The following is a 15,011-nucleotide window of genomic DNA, read 5'->3' on the forward strand; positions in this document are numbered from 1 at the left end:
GATACTTGTTAACAATAGAGTGGTAGTCCCAGAAGGCACTATGGAAGAAGAAGGCAGAATAAGATAGCAAAGATATAAGTGGATAGGAAGGAGGAAACAAGGAACAGTAGTAGACCAAAGTGGTTTTCTTTAATCTTAGGTAAAATTCGGCTCTGGAGAGGAGCAAGAAATAGTAAGTACCTAGCTACTGAATAGAAGTGTATCACATATATCCCAGTAGCAAGGGGAGCTAGGGCCCAATTAAGATATGAATTTAATTATTGCCTCCCACATTGGGAACAGGTAGCGCTGTGTTCAGTGGTACCGATCTAGGTAGGGTGGCCTATTGACCAGTGGTGAAAAGCTATTTATGGACACCTGAAGGGATTTATTTTTTTCTCCTTCCTTATTAGATGGGATAGACCCCAGACCCCAATCTGTTGCTGAGAAAGGTCAAGATATGATATAGTGGAAAAAATCAGGAGAACTGAGCTCATGTCTTGATCCCAATAGTTAGTTAGCTGTGCAACCCTGAGCAAGTTACTTAATTGTTCTAGCCTCAGTTTCCTTTTCTGTAAAGTGGAACTGATGACACTTGTACTGCCTATATTACAGGGTCATTATAGAGAAAAGTCTTTATAAATTCTAAAGTGCTATGTAAATATGAATCATTATTAGTAGGGTTTACACCTGTCTCTGGCAATTAGTTGTGGGACTTTGGGAAGCTTTCTCTGAGTCTCTCTTTGCTCCGCTGTAAAACAAGGGAATCAGGCTCCATAATTTTCTCTAATGGTCCTTCTAGTTATGTGATCCTGAGTTCCTAGAGCAAGATGGAAAGTTACTTTTGTTTCTAATCTGTTTTTCAGCTAAATATTTTCTACCTGAACAAGAATTTAGTAGAGAGAAAGAGGGAGTTAAGTTGCAAAGGAACAGTATTTCATAGCACACATGCTCCATTTTTTCTTTGCTTCCTTTGTAGCCCAAGCCCAATTGAAAGAACTGCATAATGAAATGGCCGAGGCTGAGCAAAACATTTTAAAAGCAACAGAAGAATTAAAACAACTGGAAGAAGCCATAAGGTTGAAAAAAGTATGTAAGAGCCAAACAAAAATGCAAAAAGAAAAATAAATAAAAAGAGCACCACCCTAAAGAGATATGAGTATAGATAAGTAGAATAGAATTTGTTTTGTATTTGCCTTCCTTAAAAAAAAATCTAACTTCAGATTTCTCTAAGTGTAGTCCTCTGGGCGATGAGGACTATGTATGGATATATTTTTATATATGGATGATAATTAGCTCCTGGTGGTAATGGATTGGGGGGAATGATTCCTTGTGTAATATCTCCATAACAATAGCATAAGTAGTATTCTGAGGGCTCATATAAAGGATCCATGATAATGTTTCAAATAGTGTCTGGTATGAGGATAGAACAGAAGGAAGTTTTTTTCACTAGAAGATAAAAAGTCACCCAAACCAAACAAAGTATTTGTGTACCTTGAAGATGGTACCATGTGTGTGATAGCCATCTATGTGTATTATTTTGAACACCTGGAAGTTGGTTTGTCACTAAATAAATACCCACAGAACAGGAAGAATAGAATTTTATGACATGAGAAATGTATTTTTATAATAAATAATATTAAAAACCATTCCTTGTTGTGCTCTCTCAGTTTCTTTACTTGCTTACCCCTAATCTTGGCTCTGTTGTGAACAATGAAAATTGGATGCATAATATAGAAACCTTAATACTGAATAGTTTTGAAGCAAACAAAAAGTGTTTCAGTCTTCTCTGTTCTTTTTCATAACACTCTTTTCAATGCTTCAACCATTGTTCAAACCTCTTCTTCCTTTTTTAAAGCCAAACTCTCCTCACTAAAGACTGCTAGACATGGTGACACAAGAAACTCTGCATTCCAAACTTGGCTCCCAACATTCACTAGCTATTTCCTTGTCTATAAAATGAGGGATAATAATATTTGTTATACTACTTCACAGGCCTGTTGTGAGGGAAATTCTTTGTATACTTTAAAGTGCTGTAGCCAATATGAATTCCCAGTAGTAGAAGATTGCTGGAGTGAATTTGTATTTCAGGTAAAATGTCACCAAGTGTCTTCTTTGAGTGCATAGATGCTCTTTTGCTTCATGTAGCCTGCTTTAAATGGAGCATCTAGCTTTTCTGAGCTTTGGTGTGGTGAGAAAGAAAATGGTTGTCTTACTCTGTGTGTATTTGAAGTATTATCACAATCCCAGTACATTTTGTGTTGTGTAAACAGAGGCAGAAAGGTTGCACCAGGAGACTGAATCTGGCCTTATGGCTAAAAATTCTCTACCTTCGCTCTTTAGTAAAATTTCCAACATTTTTTTTTACATTACAAAATTCACTGCTATAAATTGTAAGTCTTTGTTTTCTCATGCTTAGCTGAACATGTGGGTTTTTTCATTTGCTTTTGTGCACATTTGTTTTTTAGATTTCTGAAACAGAAAAAGGAGTTCTCCTTAAACAGTTAAGTGGTAAGATTCAGCTCTTAAATCAGTTACGTCAGGAATCAATGAATCTAGAATTGCAGAAGGAGAAGCAGAATACAGAAATAACAAAAAAAAGGATGGAAATAAAGGATGCAGAAAGTGCCATAGATAATCTAGATCCCAAAGACCCAAGACATGTACGTAAGTTAATGACTTTATTAACAATACTTGATGGCAACTCAAATATAGCTATTTTACTTTTAGAGTAAACTCTTAAGTTTGCTTATAGAGTTTAACTTTTCATCATTTGTGGATGTGGGTGCTCAGGGTATAAGAAGGAACAAATTTAGTGCATAATAGATTTAACCATTACAGTCCACAACAGTAACCACTCTGGATCTTGATTTGCATAGCTAGAAAATTAGAGTTGGATCACATGGTTTCTATGGGCCCTTTTGGCTCTACTTTCTGTTTTCTGTGTTCTAATATTCTGCAATCTAATATTCCTTTCCTGACATTCTGTGTTCTAAGGTCTCCTCTATTGTAAATGTTATGTTTTTGTAATTGAGCCTAATACTTGAGATCTCCTCCAAATCTCCCTTTCATTTTCCCTCCTTTTTCTTTCTCTTCCATCCTCTTCTCTATGAGGTAAGAGGGTAGAATTGAAATAGCAGAGAGGACAGAAGGACCTTATGATCTCTGAGGCTCCTTCACAGCTCTAAAGTTCCAAATTCTAACAGTCAGTGTTTTAAGGTCTTATGCAACCATCCTTTAAAAACTAACTCAGATACCAACTTCTCCATGAATCCTCCTCTGACCTCCCAGTGTAAATCTCAGCCTTCCCCTTCAGACCTCATGGAGTACATTGTACCTCTCTATCATGTTTTTCATGTAATATTATGGACTGTGTATATATCTATATAATGTATATATTTAAGTTTATAGATACATCTATATGTGGGGGAAACAGTTATATACTTGGGTAAGAGAAGTTAGCAATAGTGAGCCCCCCGAAATAAAAAAAGAGGACTACTGAAACATTTTAAAAATTCACAGAAGAGAACAAAAGGAAGTTCAGAAGGAAGCATAGACAAGCAGGAAAGTTTTGAAAGTGAAATGTGAAATTTATTATATATATATAATGCATATTTTTAAGGCAAGGAGTATGAAATAGAAATTCACAATTTCACATACAGTTCTCTTTTTGTGTTCTTCAGTGTATGTGGAAATGTTCATTTATTTATTTTCATGTTTAAGTTTAGAATAAAACAGCAAAATAAAAAGGGGGGAGAGTTGTGGTTAGGAAAAATTTTGTCTCCCTGGATCCAGCTTGATGAAGAGCATTTTCATACTTAATTAAGCTGGTCTTTAGGTATCAGGCTTAATCTACCACTGGTATCATATTTAAATACAGATATATTATAGAATACATAGATATATCTATATGCTGTATAACTATATTTAAATATATAGATTATATATAATATGTAAATGTTGAATCTCCTCCGTTATCTACTACAGTGTTGTGTACACAATAGGTACTTAATAAATGTGACCTAAATGACTGTACTAAAGATAATCATTTTCTGGGATCTGAATAAATGCTAGATTTTATAGAGAACAAAAAAGTCTAAATGTGGTAAATTTGAGCCTACTAAAAGGAATCGTCATTATTAGAATGGTGTACTTAAGTTTCAGTGCAACTGTTAAACAGGCCTGTGTTAAGTGGGGATGGTGCCTATAAACCAGATTAGCCCTTGAGGCCTCTTTGCTTTTGTTCAAACAAGTACAGATCAGTTCCAAAGTCTAAAATGTCAAAATTCAGTTAAATGATGGCATTCCATGAAAGGGTGGAATGAGCACTATACTTGGAGTTCTAGCATAAGCTCAGTGACAATCATGTCTCTAGAGGACTTTATATATTTTATAATCCCTCTGACAGAGAGGTAAAAGGGACATATATTTTTTGGACAAGATCACTGTATAGATTTGTTATGGATTTATGTGTCTTGAAGGTTTGTTTTTTTCCTCTCTCTGTGTTTTTGACTGGAAGTGGGGAGGAGAACTTAGGGGAGGAAAAGAAAAGTTAGCAATAATGATATCCCACCCCCATTGAAAAAGAGGACTACTGAAACATTTTAAAAATTCACAGAAGAGAACAAAAGGAAGTTCAGAAGGAAGCATAGACAAGCAGGAAAGTTTTGAAAGTGTGGGATTTATTACATATATATATATGTAAATAGGTTTTTTCCCTTAAGTTAAACAGTATGAAATAAGAAATTCATAGTTTCACATACAGTCCTCTTTTTGTGTTCTGCTATTTCATGTTTAAGTACAGAATAAAATAGCAAAATAAAAAATTTTGTCGCCCTGAATCCAACCTGATAAGGAACGTTTTCATTTTAACTGAGCTGGTCTTTGGTGTCAGGCTTGCTCTGTCACTAGTCCCATACGTAAAGTACTATATAAATACGCATGGTTTCTTAATAAGGCCTAAAGAGATCAATCATTTTAAAGTTCGGTCACAATCTGGCCAGGTTTTTAACAGGATTCAGAATTCTGCTTTTTTAAAAAAGAAAAAGATGCAATTGGAAAATACTCTATTTTAGCTTAAAAAGTTTTACAAGAGGCACAGACTTCCCATGAGCAGATATAAATAACACTCAATTTTTATTATTTTCGTGTTATAACAAAAAGAAGGAAGCCAGCTCCTCTCAGACTAGCTTCTTGGTAAGCTGAGCTCTGCTGCAAACCCAGAGCTTCATTGGCTCTTCCCCAGCTTCCTGTGTTGTGATTTAAAGCACAGAGGGTAGAGACCAGCCCACAGAAGCAGTTAGTGATTGGCCGGAACGTCACTGGCTGCTCCTTCTCTACTGAGAATGTGGTCTGAAGCTATAGGAAGTTACTGAGCCTCAGGTTTCTTGCAGAAATTCAACTGTCAGAGAGGGAAGTGCATATGAAATAGAAGAAGGAATTAAGAAGCACTTGGCCTCCACTTCCCAGGTATCGCTGTTTGTTTTAAACAGGAGAGATTCTAGGGCGAAAGGAGAGGATTCTTCCCTGTCCCTCTCCCTGCAAAGCAAAGAGAATACCGAGTTGTGAGTTCCTGTTTTTTTTTAACAGTCCTTTTGTGACCTCCATAGCAGCAAAAGTTTCATTGTTTAGTACTGTTATTTAACCTGTTTTCTACTGTTTTAAAAATAAGAGTTGATGTGTGTATTGAATTGTCTTCTTTTGTTGCATGAAAAAAAGGATTTAGTTGAGAATTTACTGCTAAACTAAAAGAAATAGTGATATATATTCGAGTAGCTTTCGGTGTAATTTTTTTTTTAATCTGAGTAGGTACCCACAGAGTATGCATACACACATACACACACACATGCACACATGCACACACACATATGCGTACACACTAACTTCAGTGTTTTAGTCTCCCAGTACACACCCCACTACAAAGAGGTAGGTAATAACTGTTTATTTCCATTAAAAATAGGCAGTTTAAAAAATAAAATAAAATAAAGATAGGCAGTTTTGTTCATGTAGATATTCCCTCCACTGATCATAACTCCTCTCAAAGTATTTGAGAGCTGCTAAGTAGATAAGAATATAGCAGTGTGGAAAAGAGAAAAAATTTGTTTTATTATTATTTATTATAATAATTTTTCTTGTTTTAATTAATTTTAAATTTAACAATTTTAAATTAATTTAAAACAATTATTATAATAATTGTTATTTATCATTATTAGATTATTCTAATCATATTAGTTTACTGTTCTTCAGAACCTAAGCAGTAGATGAAGCAGGTATTCATTTTTCCCATCATTCTGTTCTGTCTTGCTGTCTCTATGCCTTCCTCATGCCATCGTATCCCCCATTCCTTGAAAAGCCCATCTGATAAAAATGAACTTTCCTTCCTTAAATTTGTCATAGCATTTTTCATGGGACCTCTTCTTTGCTATTGCTCTTCCTTTTATTAGTTATTTACATACTTGTCCTTTTTCCCCATTACAATATATAAGGTTCTTAAGAGCAGGGGTCTGTTGTTACATTTTTGTGTTCTTAGTGCCTAGTACAGTACCTTGCATATAGTAAGTACTATTACATATTTTTAAATTTAAATTTTTGGGGGGGGGGTAGCAGACATCTAAAAATTGGAAAATGTTTTGTTTGTGTGTATTCAAATGGATCCTAACTTTTGAGCTATAGCTTTGTTTGGGCTGCAATCTTAACCTTAGTTATATGGTGATTTATTTTTCTGTGCTTTTGATCATATGAGGCAGGTATCCACAATTAAGGGAATATGGCATGAACTTAAGGGCAGAGTTTCCCTGGGGATTTTGTAGCCATATGAACCATTGCATAAGGGAGTCCCATGTGCTTCCCAATACCCAAAGTAGCAAATCGGTGCAGTGGAAAGAACATTGGACATAGAATCTGGAGACTTTGGCTCCTTTTGCCCACTTGCTTTATTGTGGTCATCTGTGCAATTAATTTCACCTTTCTAGTATCCAGGTCCCTTTTCTGTAAAATGGAAATAATAATCTTTATACTTCACACATTACAGGTTCTTATGAAGAAAGTGCTTTGTAAACTGAAAAGTGCTGTAGAAATGTGAAGAAATATGTAGAAACATCTACTGTTATAGTTGTGGTCTTATATACCAAAATAAGTTGATAACCTTTAAGGATTATTTTAGCTGGAATGCAGTGTGGAATTTATGAAATCTTTTAAAATTAGTGAAATATTGTTTTCTTATACAAAATGGAAAGAATAAATCCTAATTTCAAAAGAGCAATCGTTCCTCAGGCTTTCTTTACCAATATGCCCTCCTTCAAAAAATCACAACCAATGTTGTTGTTTCTAATAATAACTCTTATTTACATGAGATTTTATAGTTTGGTTCTTAAGATAGAAGACTTTTCAGAACATTTTTTAAAAAAATCTTTGCAATTCATAGATTCATGTGGAGGCTCAGAGGAAAAGCAAAGAACAACAGCTTGACATTATGAACAAACAGTATCAACAACTGGAATGTCGATTAGATGAGATACTTTCCCGGATTGCTAAAGAAACTGACGATATTAAGGACCTGGAGCAACAGCTCACTGAAGGTGAAGATCTTATGATTAATCTTGGTTATTTCCCTTCATCATTTTCAATAAGGATACTGTATTATCTTCTAGAAACTGAAACATTTTCAGTAAGGACATCATGTGCTAAGGAACTAATCCAATTAGCTTTTTTCTGTCATTGTATATTCTTAGGTCCCTTTCCTTCCCTAAAGTCCCTTAAGTGAGATAATATTTGTAAAGCACTTAGCACAGTGCCTGGCACCTAGTAGGCGCTGTATAAATATGTATTCTCTTCCCCCTTCTAGCTCTTAAAAAAATATCTGTGAACCCATACTGACTGACTCTAGATTAGAAGAAGCAGCTCTAGTGTACTAGAGATAGCACTGGATTTAAAGTCAGATGACTTCTAAGTCCCAGTTTTGCTACTCACTTACTGTAAGACATTGGAAAAATCAACTCATCTTCCCTGGGCCTCAGTTTTCTCACCTATAAAATGAGAATAATGATGCTTACATTAACTATTTCCAAAGGGGTATTATCAAAGAATAAATAAAATGAGGTTATTCATATATATTACATTATAGTCAGAGTGCTGCATTAATGTCAGCTGTTGTGATAATAGTTATATTGATGTAATAAATGCCTTAATTATGTTACATATTTATATAATCATTTATACATTATTTCAATGGATGCATGATCTTATCAATGTTAGCAGGTGCTGTAGCACTGCAAATAACTGTCTGTGTCTTCTCTCCTTATGCCTCTCTTATCTATATAGCCCTACACATACTTCACAGAGTCCACTGAATGTGATTCAGACCTTCCTCTAGGTCTCTTAATAGTACATGGGATAGAGCACCCAAGCTGTTCGTTGAGTAGCCCTCACTCTTGATAAATTACCAGTCCACCTTCTTTCTGGCCATGCATCCCTTTGATATTTCTTTACTCTTCCTGTTTCATTGGTAATTGGTAATATGAAACTACATAGAGCTGTAACCTATTCATACCCATTCATATACCTCTGCCTTATTGGTTGATCTGTAATTTAGATTCCTCAGAAATTGTGGTATTTTATGATTCACACCATACAGCATCTACAGAAAAACATTGATGTTAAAAAGTTTTTGTTTCAGATAGAAGCTTGAGGGTTATTAAAAACACTGTACTGTTTCCTAAATACATTGCAGCCTGTTGTCTTCTTGCCATTCAATTCTGGGCCTAGTTCATCATCCAGCTACAGTGTCTGTGTAAAACATATATACTGATAGACCAGTTCTATGGACTATCCATCCAACTATATATAGCATGGTCTGAAGTCTGTGGATGGTAGGCATCCTTCATCCTTTTGGTTTTCCCTCTATGGATGCATTTAGTATAATATCATCTATAAATAGGAGCATGTGAAAGGCCTCATCGTTTATAGGGATTCCCTCTTCCATTTGAATTCTGTGTTAGAAATCCTTCATAATCTTCAGAGTAAGTGCTTAATAAATGCTTTTTCATTCATTCCATTCATGATACTAGCAATATAGCAAAGTATAGCAATATGTTTTATGCTTCCTTTGGTATTAATAATCTGAGGGTTGTTGAATAGTGTGGTTGATTATTATATCTTCCAGTGAATCTGTATGATTGTAACATATTCATGGAAGACACTTTGTTGGAAAAGAAGCTTTAAGACTGCATTTTGTTCTAGCAAATGAAATGCTTTCTTATAGTCAGCAAACAGCACAGTGAGACCTTGTATTCTCTGTAGCTTTTGATTGTATTTGATTGTAAAGTAGTCAACTGTGGAATGTTGTTTGTGAAAGCCTGTGTGTTCCTTTCTTATTCTTCCATTTAGTATTCCTTCAGTACATAAGTATATTAGAAATAGGCATATGAGTTAACAGTAATTGATACTGGTATTTTTAGAGTCCCCTTTTTTCAGTAGCAAGAACATTCATGATTTTTTCTCTCCCTGTATGTAATGATAACAGAAATAAAAATAACATATCATTTGTAATTTGTGTAATCATGTTGTTAATAGTCAAGAAGCATAGTTTATTATGATATTAATAATGATTCAATAATTATTATGCTTTGAAGGCATTTCTTCATAAGCTTCCATATTACTGTCTCTTTCCTTTCGTTCAGGTCAGATAGCTGCCAACGAAGCCCTGAAGAAGGATTTAGAAAGTATCATCAGTGGCTTGCAAGATTACCTTGAAAATGTTAAAGGACAGGTAACAAAGGCTCGGGATGAATGCCAAACACTGCAGAATGATAAGGAAATTTTATTGCAAAAAGTGGCTAAACTTGAAGAAGAGAAAATTGAGCTGGAGGTTGCTGCTATGGATGCAGAAAATATGAGAAAAGTATGATTTTCACATTTGCCTCTTTCTCTTTCCTTGAATTTAGAAGATTGAGTTGACTAACATAATTAGAAAAAGTTTTAAAGAGGAGAAAACTTGTGAATTTATTTTAAAAATAATTTCCTGGAATTTTTTTTCATTTAAATTGTGAGATTTTCAAAACCTTGATTCCCTTTCCTAATGAAATGAAGATTCTTTTAAAGGGCTTTCGGAATTGCTAGCTTATGTGGCAAATTATAAAGGCGATTGGGGTTTGGATCTGTAAAACCCTCCTGTCATTGTAACAATATGTATTATAACATTCTGTTTTCTAGGGGGTCCATCCCTTCCATCTCTAGTATTATTCAGTGCTGTATCCAATCTATTTGGTATGTCATCACGTACAATACTCTGCTTCCACTTGGTCCCCATTTCTCCCCAAACTCCAATTAGGACCTGAGATCATTTGTTTGGAAATAATTTTTGCTCTTATTTATCATTTTCTATCACAAGTCTTGTATCTATAATTTTATGGCCAAATCCCTTGAGAAACCAGCTTAATAACCCCAAACCAAAATTGCTAGAACAAAAACCAATGAAAGAATAAATTTAAATAACCACAAACTATATTTTGTGTAACTTCTATTTATGTTACTGTTGGTATTCGCTAAAATTACTCCTTCTGGCCTTTGGTCTGTTCACGAACTAGTTTGGAATTGATTCAAGCAGTTGTCATTGTTGTTGTTTTAAAGAACAACTCCTTAGTAACTTACTAGTTGTTTTGTCGGTGTCAGCTACATTTTAAGAAACTGGTTTGTATGTGTTTATACAGCTGTTATTACAATATTAATGTTGATTGGCCTTGGGATTTTCAGGAGCTGACATTGTGATATAGCAACCACAAAAATCCAACTAATTAATCTTAGGTTATATTGATAGAAATCTAGTATCCATGAAGAGGGAGATAATGTTTTTATTGTACTGTGCTCTGGTCAGATCACATCTGGAATGTTGAGTCAAATTTTTCTTGCCATATCTTGGAGTATTGACAAAGATATCAAGGATGTTTGGGGAACTGAAAACCAGATTACAAATAGGTCTTTTTAAAGAAATCAGGATGTTTAGTCTAGAAAAGGGAAGGCTTAGAGGAAGGACATGAATTAAATATCTAAAGAGCTATCATATGGAAGATGGAGTAGACATCGATGTGGCTCCAGAGGACCAGTGAGGAGTGAAGGAAAGTGATTATAGGGAAGCAGAAGTACAATCAGAAGTTTCCAAATTTGGAATAGACTGCTTTGTAACAGAATGACTTCTCTCATCACTAGAGATATTTCAACCAGAAACTGAATGACCACTTGTTAAAGATATCTTTGAAAGAGTACATGTTTCAAATATTATATGTACCTAGAAAACCTCTACAGGCCTTTTCAGCTCTTGAGATTCTAGGTTGTATACATTAAAATGTTACTATGTTGCTGCCTTTAGAAAAGGGTTGTAGATTTAAGCAGATGCACATTACTGTGAGTCTTCTAGGAGATGCAGTGGACAGAGTGATGGACTTGGAGTCAAGAGGACCTGAGTTCAAATTTTGTCTCAGATACTTACTGTATGACTCTGGGCAGGTCATACCACTTCTGTCAGCCTCAGTTTCCTCATGAAAAAATGAAAATAATAGTAGTACCTACCTCCCAAGATGGTTATGAGGATCAAATGAGATAATATTTGTAACGTGCTTTGCAAACCCTAAAGCTATTATTATAGCTATTATGAGAATATTATTATTAAAATCTATCTCCTTTTAGGAACTTAGTGAAATGGAATTGCTACTTCAAGAGCATCAAGAAGCAAACATGTCTCTTCAGCAGACCCAAAAAGATTTAAGTGCCTATGAAGCAGAACTTGAGGGTCAGCTCAGAGCCAAGGAAGCTGAATGTAACCAGCAGAAAGAGGAACTAGAGAGGTTCAAACAACTCAAACAGGTAAGGAGCGGAGTAATATGGACCATGCATGTCCTCAAGGGCCCAAGCTAGCCTGCCTTTCATTGTATCTGAAGAGGTGGTATGCAGAACTAGGAAGGCCAGTGGGAGAGAGAGAGCACCAGCCTCAGACTCAGAAGATGTGTCCTTAAATCTTACATATAAAATTTTCTGTGTGGCCATGGAGAAGCCTATAAATTTCAGTTTCCCGACTGGTAAAATTAGTTTAATAATACTTCCAGTGCCTCCTTTGTGTGAGGATCTAGTGAGATAACATAAATATAGAGCTTAAATACATGAAGTCCTATACAGATGCAAGCTATTATGATTATTATAACATTCTTTAAGAAGTTTTTGCCTTGCCAATGGAAAGTTTCCAGAAAAATTTTGAGAAATGCTATATAAATGCTTTTAAATTAAATGTTATTGTTTTCAATGAGCAAAAATCAATTTATTCTTCCTTGCCATACCATTGGAAAAAATATCTTTCTGAATTATTACAGAAACAGTGAATTTTATTTTAGTGCTTTTGCTTATCTTTTTGTATTTTACATTAGTTTGCAAGAACTACTTCTATACCCATTTTAATGTGACTTTTCTCTGGAGACAGTTAGAACACTTAACCCTACAAACCGAACGTGAAAATGAAAGACGAGCCCTGGAAGATGCTCTCAGCAAGGCCCAATTCTCAGAAAAGAAGGAACAGGAAAACAATGAACTATGCTCAAAAGTCAAACAGTTGGAGGTAATGTCTTTAATAACACTAAGAAGTGAATGAAGGGTGAGGTTACATATAACAGAAAGGACTCTCTATTTGTAATCAAGAGATCTGTGTTCTAGTCTTTTCTTTGCCACTTGTATTAGCCATATAACTTCGGGCAAGTCTCTTAACACTCTTAGACCTCAGTTTTCTCATCTGCAAAATGAGATGAATGCTGTTTATGTTAGCGACCTCACAGGGATATAGGTCAAAGGAGGTAATATACATAAGGTTCTCTATGACATTAAATAATAAATTTAAGGTGGTATTATTATTGGGGATCCAATCAGTCAACAAGTATCTCTTAAGTAATAACTATATACTCGGCTCTGGAGATAACAAAGGCAAAGAAATAAATATTCCTTACTCTCATATGAAATAACAGGGGTAGGGGAAGAGAAGGTTAATAACTGGAGTGATCAAGAAAGGCCTCTGTGTAAAGTAAGACTTAAACAGAGTTTTGAAAGAATGAGGGATTCTGAGAGGCAGAGGTGAAAAGAGAGTACATTCTAGGCATGGGAACAGCTTATACAAAGGCACAATGATAAGAGATAAAATATTGTATATGTGAGCCAGCAAGGAAGTTTAGCTTAATTGTAGAGTATGTGAAGGGGAATAATATATTATAAGACTATAAAGGTAGGTTGGAGCCAGATTGTCAAGGACTTTAAAGACCAAACAGAAGAGTTTATTTTTAACCCTAGAAAGCTACACTTTGACAGCTCTCTGAAGGATGGGAAAAGGGAGACACTTGAGGCAGGAAGACCAATGAGGAAGACTTTGCAGTTGTCCAAGCACGGGGTGATCATAGATCTCAAAGATGTCTTATACTTTACATTAGTTTGAAAGGACTTGATTTGAGATAGTCAAATCAAATATATATTTTACAGATTCCTGGGAAACTTAATAAGTGCCTTTAAAGAAATAGAAGACTCCCATGGAAAATATTCTTCTTTCATTTCCTCAAATGACAGTCATTTTGAAATGCTTTTGTGAATATACTGTATATTGTGGTTGTTATAGTGATATAAAAGATTAAAGATATTTTCTATAGTAACTACAGTGTATTATCTGTTGAACTTTATCAGTGGAAGGCAGTGATGAAGCAAATTGGTGGTTTTAGTAATGTAATCATAATAGATGCAGGGGGCAGAGTCAAGATGACAGAGTAGAAAGGTGCACCTGCTCTAACTCTCCCCCATAGCCCATAAAATACCTGTAAAAAATGACTCTAAACAAATTCGAGAGGAACAGAAGTCACAAAATGATGGAGTGAAAGAGATTTCTAGCCCAAGACAGCCTGGAAGGCCGACAGGAAAGGACTGTTGCACTGGGCTCAGAGCAGAGTTCTGCACAGCCTTGGTGCACATGGCATGGGCAAGGCTAGAGCAGGCTTCAGGGGTCAGAATCATGGAGAGTGGCTGTGGTTCCCAGATTTCTTAACCCACACATGCCAAAGACAACTTCAGAGGTCAGTGAAAAAGCTCTTTCACCTGGGTGAGAGGGGAGCACTGTCCAGCCCCAGCCCTAGCTCCAGGGTGGAGGCAGTCACTGCGCCAGCAGCATTCACTTTTGGAGACCTTGGCCTAAAGACTCTGGGGCAATTGAGCAGCTGATCTGGATCTCAGTCCTGAGTGGCAGTCCTGGGATGAGGAGGAATATTGGCATGGTGGAGCTGGTGGAGACTGGAGAAGGAATCCTACTTGCAGATCCTGGACAGAAAAGAGTGCTTGTGGTTACTCCCAGACCAGAGTACAGGCCAGGAGAGGAGTAAACTCCTTTCCCTTGATTGTGCCACCTTGGAAGAACTGAGAACTTACAGGTCCCTAGAGTACACCCTCCACTTGACAAAGGACTCAAAAGTCAGGTAACTGTCTGGGAAAAATCCCCCCAAAAGGGGGAAAAATAAGACTATAGAAGGTTACTTTCTTGGTGAAAAAGTATTTTCTTCTGTCCTTTCGAATGAGGAAGAACAAAGCATACCATCAGAGGAAGACATCAAAGGCAAGGCTTCTACATCCAAAACCTCCAAAAAATAATATGCAATGGTCTCAGGCCATGGAAGAGCTCAAAAAGGACTTTGAAAATCAAGTAAGAAAGGTGGAGGAAGAATTGGGAAGATAAATGAGAAAGATACAAGAAAATTATGAAAAGCAAGTCGACAGCTTACTAAAGGAGACCCAAAAAAATGCTGAAGAAAATAATACCTTTAAAAATAGACTAACCCAAATGGCAAAAGAGGTTCAAAAAGTCAGTGAGGAAAAGAATGCTTTAAAAAGCAGAATTACCCAAATGGAAAAGGAGGTTCAAAAGCTCAGTGAAGAAAATAGTTTTTTAAAAATTAAAATGGAGCAGATGGAAGCCGATGACTTTATGAGAAACCAAGAAATTATAAAACAAAACCAAAAGAATGAAAAAA

The 15,011-nt window shown here is 35.7% G+C and overlaps 1 protein-coding gene across 7 annotated transcripts in view; it reads left to right on the forward strand.

Annotated features, from left to right (window-relative positions):
- The window catches only part of CNTRL (centriolin), a 95,446-nt gene that overhangs the window by 27,821 nt on the left and 52,614 nt on the right, over window positions 1-15,011 (forward strand). For 5 of the 7 annotated variants that reach the window (XR_011972094.1, XR_011972095.1, XM_072631782.1 and 2 more), the window contains exons 10-15: window positions 959-1,068; window positions 2,448-2,642; window positions 7,403-7,556; window positions 9,657-9,877; window positions 11,659-11,835; window positions 12,443-12,577. Coding sequence is in view for 5 of the 7 variants with exons in the window: in XM_072631782.1 (XP_072487883.1) it covers window positions 959-1,068; window positions 2,448-2,642; window positions 7,403-7,556; window positions 9,657-9,877; window positions 11,659-11,835; window positions 12,443-12,577 (992 nt within the window). In the remaining 2 variants the exon portion in view is untranslated. Of the gene's footprint in view, window positions 1-958; window positions 1,069-2,447; window positions 2,647-5,306; window positions 5,449-7,402; window positions 7,557-9,656; window positions 9,878-11,658; window positions 11,836-12,442; window positions 12,578-15,011 lie in introns of those variants that run through there. The other 2 variants (XM_072631784.1, XM_072631786.1) reach the window with 2 other exon arrangements.

This window comes from Notamacropus eugenii, chromosome 1 (genome assembly GCF_028372415.1).
Source record: "Notamacropus eugenii isolate mMacEug1 chromosome 1, mMacEug1.pri_v2, whole genome shotgun sequence".
NCBI lineage: Eukaryota > Metazoa > Chordata > Mammalia > Diprotodontia > Macropodidae > Notamacropus > Notamacropus eugenii.